The following is a 13957-nucleotide window of genomic DNA, read 5'->3' on the forward strand; positions in this document are numbered from 1 at the left end:
CTTCCCTGCTGTTATTAAACTGTGAACGGACCTCTCAAATTTCAAATGTAATGTTGATCTTGCTTTTTGTGCACCTTTTTTGCAGCTGTAACTGTGTGTTCCTCGCTCTGTGTATTCAATCACCCTGTGTCCTTTGTAGAGGATGACATGCCTGTACTACGTGCAAAACAAAGCTTTTAACTGTACGTAAACAGGTTACAAGTGAGAATAATAGATCAATAATAAATCAAAACAAATCAAATAAAATGACCAAGGCAGGGTGTAGATACAATGCAGCCTATTCTTTGACCAAGGCCAACCTTGAGCCTGCTCACCATGGGCCTGCTCACCATGGGCCTGCAGAAGGTAAGGTTCTGATGCTTGGATCAGTCTGGAGGAGTCCTGAAGTACACTCTGGATGGAGTGTGTCACATAATCCTTGCATGCTGTACTCTGAAAAACTGAGGCAGGCAAAGAGGGGTTGAAATGGAGAGCTGCAGCACTCTTCCCAGGAGGAAGATGAGGACATTGAGCAGGAACAACTCACCCTCTGCATGAGGGAATTCAACAAGCCAGACAGGATTTCATTGATACTCAGTTCCAATGGATGTTAACTGGTTGCAGTGATCGCTAATTACTGTAAGTTTGTTGGTGCTCAAAAGGCAAAGAGTCCATTTTTGTTCTGAGAAGCTAATACAAATTCTGTCTTTTTTAAATCTATTTTTGCTCATGCTAAATGAAAGTGAATGGTTTGAACCATTTGCAAAACTTTCCTGTATGTGATGGTTGCATATTGAACAATAGAGAGACTTTTGGGCTACACTGGGCATTGGGAAAATTACTACCCAAACCTTTCTCATTGCTCATTGGGGAGGTGATGGCGTAGTGCCATTATCACTGGATCTGTTAATCCAGAGACCCAAGTAAGGGGCTGGGGACCTCAGCTTGAATCCTGCCACATGGTGGAATCTGAGTTCAATAAAAATCTGCAATTAAATGTCAAGCAATGACTGTGAACCCATTGCAAATTGTTGGGGAAAACCCCATTTGATTCACTAATGTCATTTAGGGAAGGAAACTGTATCCTTGCCTGGTCTGGCCTACATGTGGACGGGTATATGAATAGGAAGAGTTTAGAGGGATATGGGCCAAATGCTGGCAAACATGACGAGATGAATTTAGGATAGCCAGACAGCATAGGTGAGTTGGACTGAAGGGTCTGTTTCCTTGCTGTACATCACTATGAATCTATGACATGAGACTCCGGACCCATAGCAATATGGTTGACTCTTAACTGCTGTCTGTGATGGGCAATAAGTGCTGGGCAAGCCAGCAATGCCCTCATCCCATGAATGACTAAACAAAAAGTGCAGTGAACTGAAGCAATCTGAAGGACACCACCACTCATTTCTAAATATTTCTAAAAGCCCTGATATTCTGTTTTGTTGTTTTCTTTTTCATTCCCAGGCAGTTTCTAATCCAATCTTCTATCCCTTTCTTCTTCAATGTGTTGAATGTGTTACTTTGTCAAAGATTTGCTGAGATGTAATATAATCTCCTCAATTCTCTTTATCTGGTTTTCTAAGCATAATGTTCCAAGCTGTACGCACCTTGGAACATCAAATAACTTTGAGAGTAAACGAAAGAATTTGTATTTATATAACACATTACGTTGTCTCAGGGCTTTCCAGAACTCTTTATGGCCAATAATGTATTTTTGATGTGCAGTCACTGTTATAAGGAAACACAGCGGCCAATTTTATCTCACCAAGAACATTCTGTTTAATATAATTCATGGGAACAACATAAAATTACCATCCATTTTCCTGAAAAACAAAGGAAGATAAAAGTTTGATGTTGCCTACATTCTCTTATGGTGGATTCCTTCCCGATTATACTCATCAGAATACATGTAGGCCTTGGGAACATACCTCATAATATTAGTATGCATCTGTATAAAATTGCTTTGACCATTAATTTACAATGGTCAATCTAAATATTTTCACAAACAAATCAGACAACATGAAAATCAAAAATTCTCCCACATACCATGCGTGTTTTGATATAATAGCTTTAAATTCAAATATTTAGATTTGCCTACCATAGTATGTTGTGCAATGATTTAATTGCATGAAAAAAAACATTTGTATGTACTCAGCAATGAAAACAAATGGATGCTTTACATAGTACTGAAGAAATTCAGTCAGCTGAAATTGCAATCAGCTTTGTACAAACTTCAAAATGTTGCATCCTGGCTCTTTAAATTATCTATTGGCGATTCCATATGTTAACAAGGCACACAAGCTTTGCTTGAAATAATAACCACTTTGAGGGAGGCAAAGCATTAACTTTAGTCAAAGGATTCACAATTCATCAAGAAGCACAAAATAAAAGTGCAAACAATGATTATTTGAAACAAATGAATATTTTACTCCCTGCAACATGTACCTCCCTTTTGGGTAATATACACAATTTTGCTGCAATTAAATGGTCAGCAAATTGTACCAGATTATGACACTGAGGCTGTCAGATACAGACTGAATTAATTACAGCTGATTTTGAGAAAGAATTTGAAGGATTTATCTGATTTATTAGTCACTCACTCTATGATCAAAGAGTAGACAAGATAAAAGCTCTCTTTGACAGGAAATGTATTTTAACAGTTTAACAGCAAGCTGCAAATTGTCAGATAATCTCGATCTCTTTTTATTTGGAATGTGGAGATCACTGGTGAGGCCAATATTGATTGCTCATCCCCCATTAGCCTTGGCTTTTCTTAAACTGCTGCTTTCAGGGCTTTCAGAAATATTTAGTCCATTTGTTGAAGGCATATGGACAATGTCGTAAGGGAAGGAGCTGTGAGATTTTGACTAAATAATGAAGAAGAAAAATGATAAATTTCCAAATTGGGATGATGGATTGCTTCAATAGTAACATAGATGGGCTGTTGTTCATGCCCCTGAGACTCCTATCCTTCTCGATGTTACAGCTCTGGGAAGTGCAGCCAAGCAAACCTTGAAGTTGGCTGCTTAAGCTGATGGGTACAATCAAGAGGGATGTTTTGTTCTGGGTGATATTGAAAGTTGTTGCCCCTGCCAGTGCCATTGCAATAATTTGCCACTGCAGTGTCCCTTGCTTTATATGATGTGAAAATTTCCTGTCCTTCTTTGAAATAGTGCCGGCTGACCTTCTGCATCCATCTTGAGAGAGCAGATGGGGTCTAACATCCGATCCAAAAGACATTACACTGTAACTCAACATCAAGAGCAACTACCACCAATCTCTATCCCTGCAGTCTCGGTGTTTTCCAAATTGAAACAACTAAGAACCCAAAATATCAGCTAGGGTGAGGAGTACAGCCTTATTGTAGATGAAACTCCAATGCTGCTGGAGATACTCCAGTATTTAGACAAAAGAGAAATTCCTAAGATGTTATGTGTTTGGAATTTAATGATATGTATATCAATGAAAGATGCTTTCATACATGGGATGCAATTTGCACATATTTCACAATTTAAGAAATGTATTTGTGATGTGCAATAAGAGTTAACTTGATCTCGATGTATTTATGAATCCTCAATCGGCATTGATTTGCTCTGAAAATTATGCAAGAATTGCCTGTGTTGAATTTCAATGTGGCAGCCAGTTTATTTGTGTTTACAGCAAACTGTAAAGCTCCCACCTACATTAAATCAACATATAATAGCAATAGATTGACAATAATGGAAGACAGCCTGAAAATAGAAATAAACTTAAATTGAGCGATGCAAGTCCACATGCACTTAAATATATTTGAAATGGGTGTTATTTATGGAAAGGGCATATGTTTTCAAAAATGTATATCATCTGACACCCCCATTGTGCTTCCCTTCAGAAGGGCAGCACGGTGGCTCAGTGGTTAGTACTGCAGCCTCAAAGTGCTAGGGACCCGGGTTTGATTCCAGCCTCAGGTGTCTGTCTGTGTGGAGTTTGCACATTCTCCTCCTGTCTGTGTGGGTTTCCTCCCAGTTCTCTGGTTTCCTCCCACAGTCCAAAGATGTGCAGATCAGGTAGATTGGCCAGGCTAAATTGTCCATAGTGTTGGGTGCGTTAGTCAGAGGGAAATGGGTCTGGGTGGGTTACTCTTCGGAGGGTCAGTGTGGACTTATTGGGCCAAAGAGCCTGTTTCCACACTGTAGGGAATCTATCTATCAAAGCAGGAATCAGATAAGAGAAAAAACCCAATTATCCAAACCATGAGGAATATGCTGGTCTTAACTGATACATGTGAAGTGCGATGTTCGACCAACAGACTCAGGTTATGTTGATGTCAATGTTTTGCATCAAGCTTCCTATGAAACTATATTTTAATCACAGAATCACTGAATTGTTACAATGTAGGATGAGGCCATTCCACCCATCATCACTGGACTGCTCTTTGAATGTTTAAGTGTCATTTTCCTTCCTTTCCTGTGTAGTTTTGCAGATTGCTTTTTTCAGATAATAGTCTAATTAATTCCTCTTGAATGTTTTGATTGAATCTCCCTCTACCACTATCTCAAGATGTGCATTCCAAATGTTAACTGTTACATGATTTTTTTTCAGGTAGCGAGCCTCTTATGCTTTTATTCTTTGCCCTCTTTTTGTTGATTCTTTCATGAGTGAGAACTCCTCCCACATGATTTAGACAATCTCTATCCTGCTATAAAGGGGGTGCAACAAAGGTTTACCAGATTGATTCCTGGGATGGTAGGACTGATGCATGAGAAGGGATTGAGTCAGTTAGGATTGTATTCACTGGGGTTTACAAGGATGGTGGGGGATCTCATAGAAACCTATACAATTCTAACAACACTAGCCAGGTGGGGGAGCCCAGAACTTGGAGTTTTAGTTTAGAGACGAGGGGTAAACTTTTAGGAATGAGAAGAGAAGTTTTTTTCCATCCAGAGAACAGTGAGCCTGTGGACTTCAGTTTCACAGAATATGGCTGAGAACTGAACTTTATACGTTTTCAAGAAGGAGGTAATATAGCCCTTGTAGTTAAAAGGAATCAAGGAATGTGGGTGTGGAATTAAGATACTGAGCTCAATGATCAGCCATAATGATATTGAATGGCTGAGCAGGCTTGACAAGTTAAATGGCCTTCTTCTGCTCCATTCTTCTATGCTTCTATGATCAAATCTCCTCCTCACGTTTTCTCTAAGGAACATTGTTCAAAATATCTCCAAACTATCTTAATAACTGAAGTTTCTCATCCTTAGAACTGTCCTTGTGAATCCATGTGAATGCCTTCACAATTTTCCTAAAATGTTATACCCAAAACTGGATGTACCAATGTCTTATACAAATTCAACACAATCTCCTTGTTCTTGTGCTCTGTGCCGCTATTAATAATGCCTAGGATACTGCATGCAATGTTAACCAGTAGTCAACCTGTTTTAAAAATATGATGACTCATGCAAATGTACAACCAGATTTCTGTGCACCTGTAATCCCTTTAAAATTATGCTTTATACTGTCTGTCCATGTCCTCACTTTTGAAATAGATAACTTTACATTTTCGCACACTGAATGTCATTTACAACCTATCCATCCACTCAACCAACCTGTCATGTCCTTTGAGTCCTACACTAACCCCCTCGCTATTCACAATGCTTTAAAGTTTAATATAATCCATAAATTTTGAAACTGTATCCTGTACTCCAAGGTCTTGGTCATTAATATACATCAGGAAAGTAAAGGTCCCAAAAGTCTGTTATACACATCCTCCAGCCCAAAAGCCATGCATTAACCATGACTCTTGGTTTCATTACTTTATCCGTGTTGTTTTTCCGAGAGCCATAACTTTACCCACAAGTCCATGCACACCACATTGTCCTCATTAATTTTCTCCTCTTCAGAGAATCTCCAGCAAGTAAGTTAAATATAATTTCCTCTTAATAATGCCATGCTGGCTTCCCTCAATTAATCACATTTGTGCAAATTACTATTGATTTTGTCCTGAATTTTCATGTCCAAAGGTTTGTCCGCTAGCAAGGGTAAATGGACTAGCTCATAATCACTCTTCTCCACATATTGGGGGGCAGCAGCAATATGTTTTGTGAACATAGCTATATACAGAAGATGAGAGAAGTTATTTTATCTGGAGCTTGACATTCCCAGGCTCCAGGTCCATGTGACATGGCACTCTTCAACATAGCTCCTTTCACGCATGCTTGATAGCTATTCTTGGAATAAAGGTATAAATCCCTTTACTCCACAAGACTTATAATTGCTAGGCTTGCCTTTACAGCCTTTTTGACAAAGCAAAAAAAAAGTCTGAGGTGGGGAAAATGATGACCAGTGTCTCTGCAATGTTTACTGTCACTTTCCGCAGTATGCTTGGATGCATCTCATCTTGTGATCTGGTGCATTATCAACTTAGAGTACAGACAGCCTATTTAATACAGCTCCCTTCAAAATTTAAACCTTTTCAATGGTTACATTATCTCCTGTTCCTCCATGGCCCAGGTAGCATCTTCTTGGGGAAAGACATTTAACACTTTAGCCGTTCCCTCTAACGTCATGTGTAAGTCCCTTTTTATTTTCACAATTTGTCCTACTTGCACATGGAACAAACTTTACTATTTATTTGCCTACAGAAGACTCTGGTTTTCCTCTTTATATTTGCTGACAGTCTCTTGTCATACACAGTCTGTGTTTCTCTTGTTTATTTTTTACCTTCCTTCTTAACCTTCTGTAGTCCTCCTGATCCTCAATTGTATTTTCTGCATGACAGCTGTCATACTTACACTTTTTCTTCTTTACCTTACTTTCTATCTTATTTATCGTCCAGAGACCGCTAGTATTGTTTGTCTGACCTTTCCCTTTCATGGGAATTTACATTGATTGTGCCTAAAATACATTTTGTTTGCAGCCAATCCATTGCTCAGCTACTGTTTGTCCTGCCAATCACTGACTTACAAATCAACCCAAATCCATTCTTACCCCATTGAATTTGGCTTTCCCTCAGTTAATCATTTTTACACTGGGTTGTTCTTCGTTCATAGTCAGCCTGAATCTTATTATACAAAGATCACTGGCCCCTAAATGTTCACCTACTGACACTTCATCCCTTTGGCTCAATTCATTCCCAAAAATCAGATCTGGCAGTGTCTTTTTTAGTTTTGGAGTGACAACATATTGCTGTGGAAAATGATCCTTAACATAATGTAGGAACTTTTGTCTCTCTCTTACCTTAACTCTATTAGGTCACCAAGAAGGTACTACCTTCGCAGCCTTGCCCCCCATCTGAGGCGTGGTGACCCTCAGGTTAAATTCACCATCAGTCATCTCTGTCTAATGAATAAACAGCCCTATGATGCTCTGAGACAATAGCGACTCTATCTTTACCCAGTCTATATAGCTTATACTAATAAAGTGTAGATAAGAACATTGGAATGTCAACTTGCAAAGTGCCCCATGGAGTTAAACTACAGTCAATGGGGCGTATACCCCAAGCAGTAGCCGCTAGAGGTACTTTCATATTTTTTGCTTAATATACACTTAACTGTTGAGCCACATTCCTAACTTCAAAATCACACAGTCTTGTGTGTAATGCTGTCAGGAGGTTTTTCATAAATTCTGCATCCTTAATCAATAAATATGTTCAAAGCAACTGGCCTTTTGCCAAAAGGAAGTCACTTCTGATGCAGTTTGCTTGCCATAAGCTACGAGGTAAGATTGTAAATGCAGATAGATGCAAAAATGAAAAGTATTGTGAAAGCTGCAAACCTGAAATAAAAACCAAAAATTCTGGAAACACTCAGCAGGTCAGATTTTCTGTCTCCGCAAACAGTGCCTGGATTGCTGAGTGTTTCCAGCACTTTCTGTTTCTATGCCATTAATTCAAACTGTCGGTATAGGCACAGTGCAAGATTCAGCTACTAAAGTCAGAAGTCTGCTGTGCACTGAATCTCAAAGTGAACATAATGTCAGGGGGCTTGTTGCATGCAAACTTAGATACATGTGCAGTATTCTTTTCATTACATATATTTGAATGGCATAGATGGCAATGACCTTTTTCAAACACTGAGTGTTGAAAGCTACATTTATCATCTTCATGTCAGTAAATTTCTTAGTGTGCACTAAATTGAGGTGGGACCCTCTGCCAAGAAAATTTCATGACTCTCTACATTTAATGCACTGAGGAATAAGATCAGCAACTTGAGATGCACAGCTTGTTTGACACAGATACATCCTTTTAAACTGGTGTATAACTGTTGTTATTCACTGCGTAATCAAGGAATTTGCAGCCATGACAAAAAGTGCCTTTATGTTTTAGCATTTTAATGTGAAATGACATTAGAAAGTGCATGTTTTATACTGTATGCCAAAGGATTTTCCTGATCATTATAGATACTGATGTTACAGTTGACTCATGTTTTGACAGAAGATGAATTTACCAGAAACTTGAAATTCGCAGTTATATTTTTGCACAATCTCACATTCAAATCTTTATCAAATATTAAGTTCAGAGCAGACCACATAAATTAATCTGTTAAAATCTGACCATCTTGTTGAATTGCCACTACCTGAGAAAATAATAAAATGTCTGGTTTGACACTTTGTTTATTGGAACTGAACATGAATAATATTGAATGCATATAAAACAAACAAACATGATCATTATGATGATCAATGCAAGTTTGTCTACAAAGGAAAAATAAAGGCAAATGGGTAGATCTTGAATGTGTGCAGTGGTGTCAATGGGTAATAAGGAATGAACAACCTGTTTTGTGTCTGCCCCATTGCCTTCAATAGAAGTAAAAGTTTACTCCATGTTACCCATTTTACACACCCATATATGAAGTCAAGATCAACCCTTTAGTTCTGAACTTTATTGGGAGCAATGTTGAGAAGATGACATTTATTACTCGTTATGAGCTGTCTTGTGAAGTTGCCGATGAGCTTTCTCCTTGAACCGCATAGCCCTTGATCTTATGGGACACTCTTAATATTATTTTTAAATTGTCAGGATTACAATCCCTAATCCGTCTATCTATATTCACTTCTTGAACCTTCTTTTGTGGGGTTTTACAAGTTACTATTTATTTTCCTTCTTATATAAATGACTGTGTGTCAATAATAGCGCCAGGCTGTAAACTTCTTCATAAAAATGCTCTCTCCGTAAGTATTTTTTCCAGCTTTTCTTTAACTATTGATTGTGTGGAAATTTGTGACTCTTTTTACTCTCCTACTCAGTAATTCAGAAAAAAAACACATTCATCTTATCCCAGCTATGCATAATATTGACTACCCTTAAACGTTTCCCCTTATCAATTACAATGAGAAAAATAGTGTTCGCTTCTGAAGTCTCACTACATATCTGGAGCTCTGATGTGGTGGTGTAGGTGTTGACTTAGGGTGGACAAAGGCAAAGGAACGGCACTCTGAAAGCCAGTGGTTGCAATTAAACTTGTTGGACTATAACCCGGTGCTGTGTGACTTTTAACTTTATCTGGAGCTCAACTGATCTTAATAACTCCATCCTGCACTGTTTCTATTGTCATTTGTTCAAATTATGCCAACACTATCTCGAGTGGTAATATTGAATTTATATATTATATAAAATTTATACAGCTTTTCCTAGACTACCACTAAACATCATGTCATCAGCACACACTGTACATTGTAAGGAAGACATCGCCTCAGCACAAATCCTTGGAGGAACCACTTGCTTCACCTGGTCATACTGAGCCGAATGTCATTTCCGAAGAGACCGAACGTTGCATGGTTCAGTAATTGCATCAAAATAAGTAAACGGACAGGCTTGAGTCGCAGAAACCTGTTTGATTTGATGACGGGGTTGGTGTGTGCAGGGATCTCACTAGCCACAGCATTACATTCAGATTGAGCCAGTTCAGGCTCACGCAGTGTGCACTGGGCTGGTGTACTGCAGACCCCCCAAATTGGGGTATTTTCCTTTTGTTTGCTACCAACAGCGTTCCCACACGAGTACGGATTTTGGAGGTACAGGTGTATCTCGCAAACCCGTTAAGTGTTGATTACAAAAGGGGGTTGGCAGGAAGGGGTGGAGAACCCGAAATGCTGGTCCATCCCTCAATGCAACAGAAGCGGAGACTTGCCCCAAGTGCACTACACAAAGTGCATGTTGTGGACTGCATATGGACTCAAATATGGCTTCAATTTAAAATGAAAACGTGAAAAACAAAACCCACCGCTTTAGATTGTTGAGCAATGGGTCGGGCATTGAAGACGCTTCACTACTGACTGAAGGACAGGGCGGGAAATTATATACTTGAGCTCAAAGTTAGAAATCACACAACATCAGGTTTGATCAAGGAGCGACACTCCGAAAGCTAGTGTGCTTCCAATTAAACCTGTTGGACGATAACCTGGTGTTGTGTGATTTTTAACTTTGAACACCCCAGTCCAACACAGACATCTCCAAATCACGACACATGAGCTCGTTTTACTTAAATTCCCCGCGTCGTTTTCGATCTAGAAAATTTCAGCTCCGTCCTCTCCGGGACTGAGCCACCTGGAAAGAGTTGGAAGTTAAAATGAGAAGAAAGTCAAGATTAGAGTGGTGCTGGAAAAGCACAGCAGGTCAGGCAGCGTCGAGGAGCAGGAGAATCGAAGGGCAAAAGCCCTTCATCATTGCCTAGTTAAAGTGAGAAGATGAGTTGGATGATGCTTTTGTTTTTATTATTTATTTATTTTTCAATATTACTCCCACCCGGGGTACCTCGCCGTCAGGCAGGGGCTGGGCTCATTCAGGACAAACAGAGTACACAATGCAGGCAAGATGCCTTCTAATCTCAACCCCCTACCAAGTTCTCCAGCACTCGGCTCAGAGTTGCTCTGATCTCCGTTTACCATAATATTTTGTACAAACAAACAGCACCTGTTGGGAACTCTCAACACTGCAGTAGTTGCTACTTACTGACGGGGACGAGTAACCTTTCCGTTTTAATCTGTGCAGGAAGTAACATTTGCAGATAAAACGTTTTCTTTTTGTTTGGGCGACCCGTTGTGTAGGACCTTGCACAAACACACAAATTACACTTTAAAGACCCGGGAGCTGGAGGGGATAAAGGGGACTGGAGGGAATTTCCCAGCTAAAACACCTACCTGTCTGCACTCAGCGCTGTCAGGGTGAACACCGACACCCCTACCGAGGTGAGCTGGATGAAGGGGATCAGTTTGCAGCCCACCCGGCCGAATAGCCACTCGGCGGCCACGTACTTGCTGGCGTCGACGGGTGCGCAGGTCAGCAGCAGGAGCAGGTCTCCCAGCGCCAGGCTAGTGATGAAGATGTTCGGCACGTTCCTCATGGACTTCACGGTGCAGAAGATCTTGATGAGGGTCACATTGCCGACCAGCCCGATCACGATGAGGAGGCCGTAGACGGCGGGCACGGCGTAAAGGAAGGGCAAACCCGAGCTCTCGGGCTCAGCCTCCTGGCTGCTACCATTGAGGGACTGAGTCAACAACTCCCAGTCCAACTGCGGGAAGTTGTCTTCAGTCATGCTGCCATTGTGCTCGAACAGTTGGGAGAACGGACAGAAGTTTGCTCCTTCCTTCGCTTTTTATTGTCTCTCCCCACCTGCTTGGGGAGAGGAGTTTCCCTCTTTCAGCAGCTCCTCATGGGGAGTTCCGCACTTTTTTCTCGCCTGGTCTCCTCTCTTGTTTCTTTTTTTTCCCCCCAAATGTTTTGCTCTGATGTGTGTCTGTCAGATTGGTCGCGGCAAGATTTAAAGTGTGAGCTCTCGGGCCAGCCTTTACCGCACTGGCGTCACTTCTCTCCCCCGGAGTTGTCATTGAGAGAGCTCCACATAAAACACATCCTAGTACACGGCGCAAATAGCCACCTACTGGAGGAATTAAACTCCGCTGTGTGGAGGCGCCTCACACACACAGAGAGGCTGGGCTCTCGGGACTGCCACAGGCAGGACATTGAAGAGTTTGTTTTGCAAAATACACCAATCAATAGCAAGAAGAAACCCATTCTCTCAATTGTTGGTCTCCACCACCAATCCTGCAATCTCCCGCTTAATGTTACTACGCTGGGAATCCTGCTGTTTCCCTCTCTGAAGAATTACTGATCTGGTATATCCACGCTGTTTGTTGCATGTGGACTGGAAGCGAGGGTCTTGGGGGGCAGGGGGCGGGTATCTGAATGTCTCATTTGAATGTGGGAAATCTCTCCCTGTTTTTTGCTCGCCCTAGTCTCTAAAAACTGCTCCAACCCCACCACCCTGTTGAGGTATCGTAGCTAATGTGATTGTGATCTCATTTTTTTTTGACCCCCTTATCTTCATTCCAGTGTGAGCAGCCGTGTCCTCCACTGTCTAGATCCAACTGCGGAATTCGGGACATAAACCTCCTCAGTTTCCTCTTTTTAAAAAGTCAATCCTCAAAACTTACCTCTTTGACTAAACTGTGGTCCACCGGAACGAATGTTAAACTTTATTTGATAACAGGCAGTAGAGTTACCTTGGGAGGTGTCAGTGCATTAGATTTGACATTATTTTTGACGGATGTAGAGATGCTTCAGAGAGACGGTTGAATATCTCAGACTGCAAGCTCTTCTGTTTATCCGACAAACCTATTGTGCCATATCCAATCAGAGGCGATGGCAAGGTTGGTTTGGAGAGAGGAGGCTTAGATTTGTAGGGTTCCATTCCAGCCAATTCCAAACTGTAGCTTTGGCTCTAATGAGCACTAGGCAGTAGGAATTTCTCTCTATGACTGAATTGTGAGTCTTGAGGTATCTTCCATAGTGGACCCCAGGAGAGACGACAATGAAATGAACCTATTGCTGCTATAAATGAAGCCAGGAGTTGGGAAACCTGGGTTGGGGGGGTCGGGTTCAAGGTCACTTTCGGGCTTTAGAACGCCAGCAGGAGGCGTTAGGAAGCTGGAGTTGACAGCTGGAAGGCCAGGAGTCAGTATCATAGGCCAGATGGGAATGGAGGGAGCAGAACTGTGTAAATGCCACTCAGATTGTTAACTGTCAGGTACAGCATGCTGATTGTACTCCTTCCCAGTACTTGGTCCTTCAATCAGACATAGAGGCCATCCAGGAGTGTGGGAATGCAGTGCGATTTCCGATTAATCTCAGGACCATTACTGAGTTGAGTTACACTTGGAGAAAATGGATGGGGACGTCACTGGTTCATTAAGGAGCCTAACATCGACTGGTGAAGGCTGAGGATGCTACATCAGCAACATCGGCCACTTCCACTCTTTGACTTTGGGGACATTTTGCCAATACTGGGACATTGATGCAGAGCGTCTCCAAGGAGGAACTGGGCTTGGCTCTCATGCTTTCTGCTGCAATGAGCTGCATTAAATCCAATCCTCATTATTCCATTCAGGAGTCTCTAGACGATGTAATCAGACTCAATAATTGTGTAAGGTAATGTTAAAAGACTGGTATTTAGCAATGATTTTGGTAATAACTTGGTTTTTCTTGAGATTTTGATTTTCTACTCATATTCCAATTTTTCAATCTTTGATATATCGAATCTGAAGGGCTGATTCTAATAGTAATTCTAATATTGATAATTCTGCATGTTATTAGGAAGCATTGATAGATCCTGACACAACATTGTTAGAAAAAAAATCTTATATACAACTGTGTATACTATCAGGGATGTACTTACCACCTACTATGAATTTGATTGACCCACATACTATTTTTTTCTCTAACTCTTCACATGTGTATGTGTGCTGTGGGTGCACGCGTGTGGCGCTGCAGGAAGAGAAGACAAAGTTGAACAAAATAATGGGACTGATAATGCAAAGTTCATTCCACACTATTTGCCTGTTAGACACCAGTTTGTGATATTATCCCTTACGTTGCGTATGTAGATGTAATTAGCCTTTTCCTCGACCCCTTCTCCCCTCCAACACATCTTCTTAGAGAAATCTCCTTGATTTGCGTCTTTTGCTTCCGAATAATATGATGATGTGATCCTCCAACAGCTCA

At 40.9% G+C, this 13957-nt stretch overlaps 1 protein-coding gene across 1 annotated transcript in view; it reads right to left on the reverse strand.

Annotated features, from left to right (window-relative positions):
* grpr (gastrin-releasing peptide receptor) overlaps nt 1-11809 on the reverse strand; it is a 54282-nt gene extending 42473 nt beyond the window's left edge. The window contains exon 1 of the mRNA XM_060832960.1: nt 11095-11809. Within this exon, the coding sequence (XP_060688943.1) occupies nt 11095-11492 (398 nt within the window). The 5' untranslated portion in view covers nt 11493-11809. The remainder of the gene's footprint in view (nt 1-11094) is intronic.
* Nucleotides 11810-13957: the final 2148 nt, after the last annotated feature.

Source organism: Hemiscyllium ocellatum, chromosome 12 (genome assembly GCF_020745735.1).
Source record: "Hemiscyllium ocellatum isolate sHemOce1 chromosome 12, sHemOce1.pat.X.cur, whole genome shotgun sequence".
Classification (NCBI taxonomy): Eukaryota; Metazoa; Chordata; class Chondrichthyes; order Orectolobiformes; family Hemiscylliidae; genus Hemiscyllium; species Hemiscyllium ocellatum.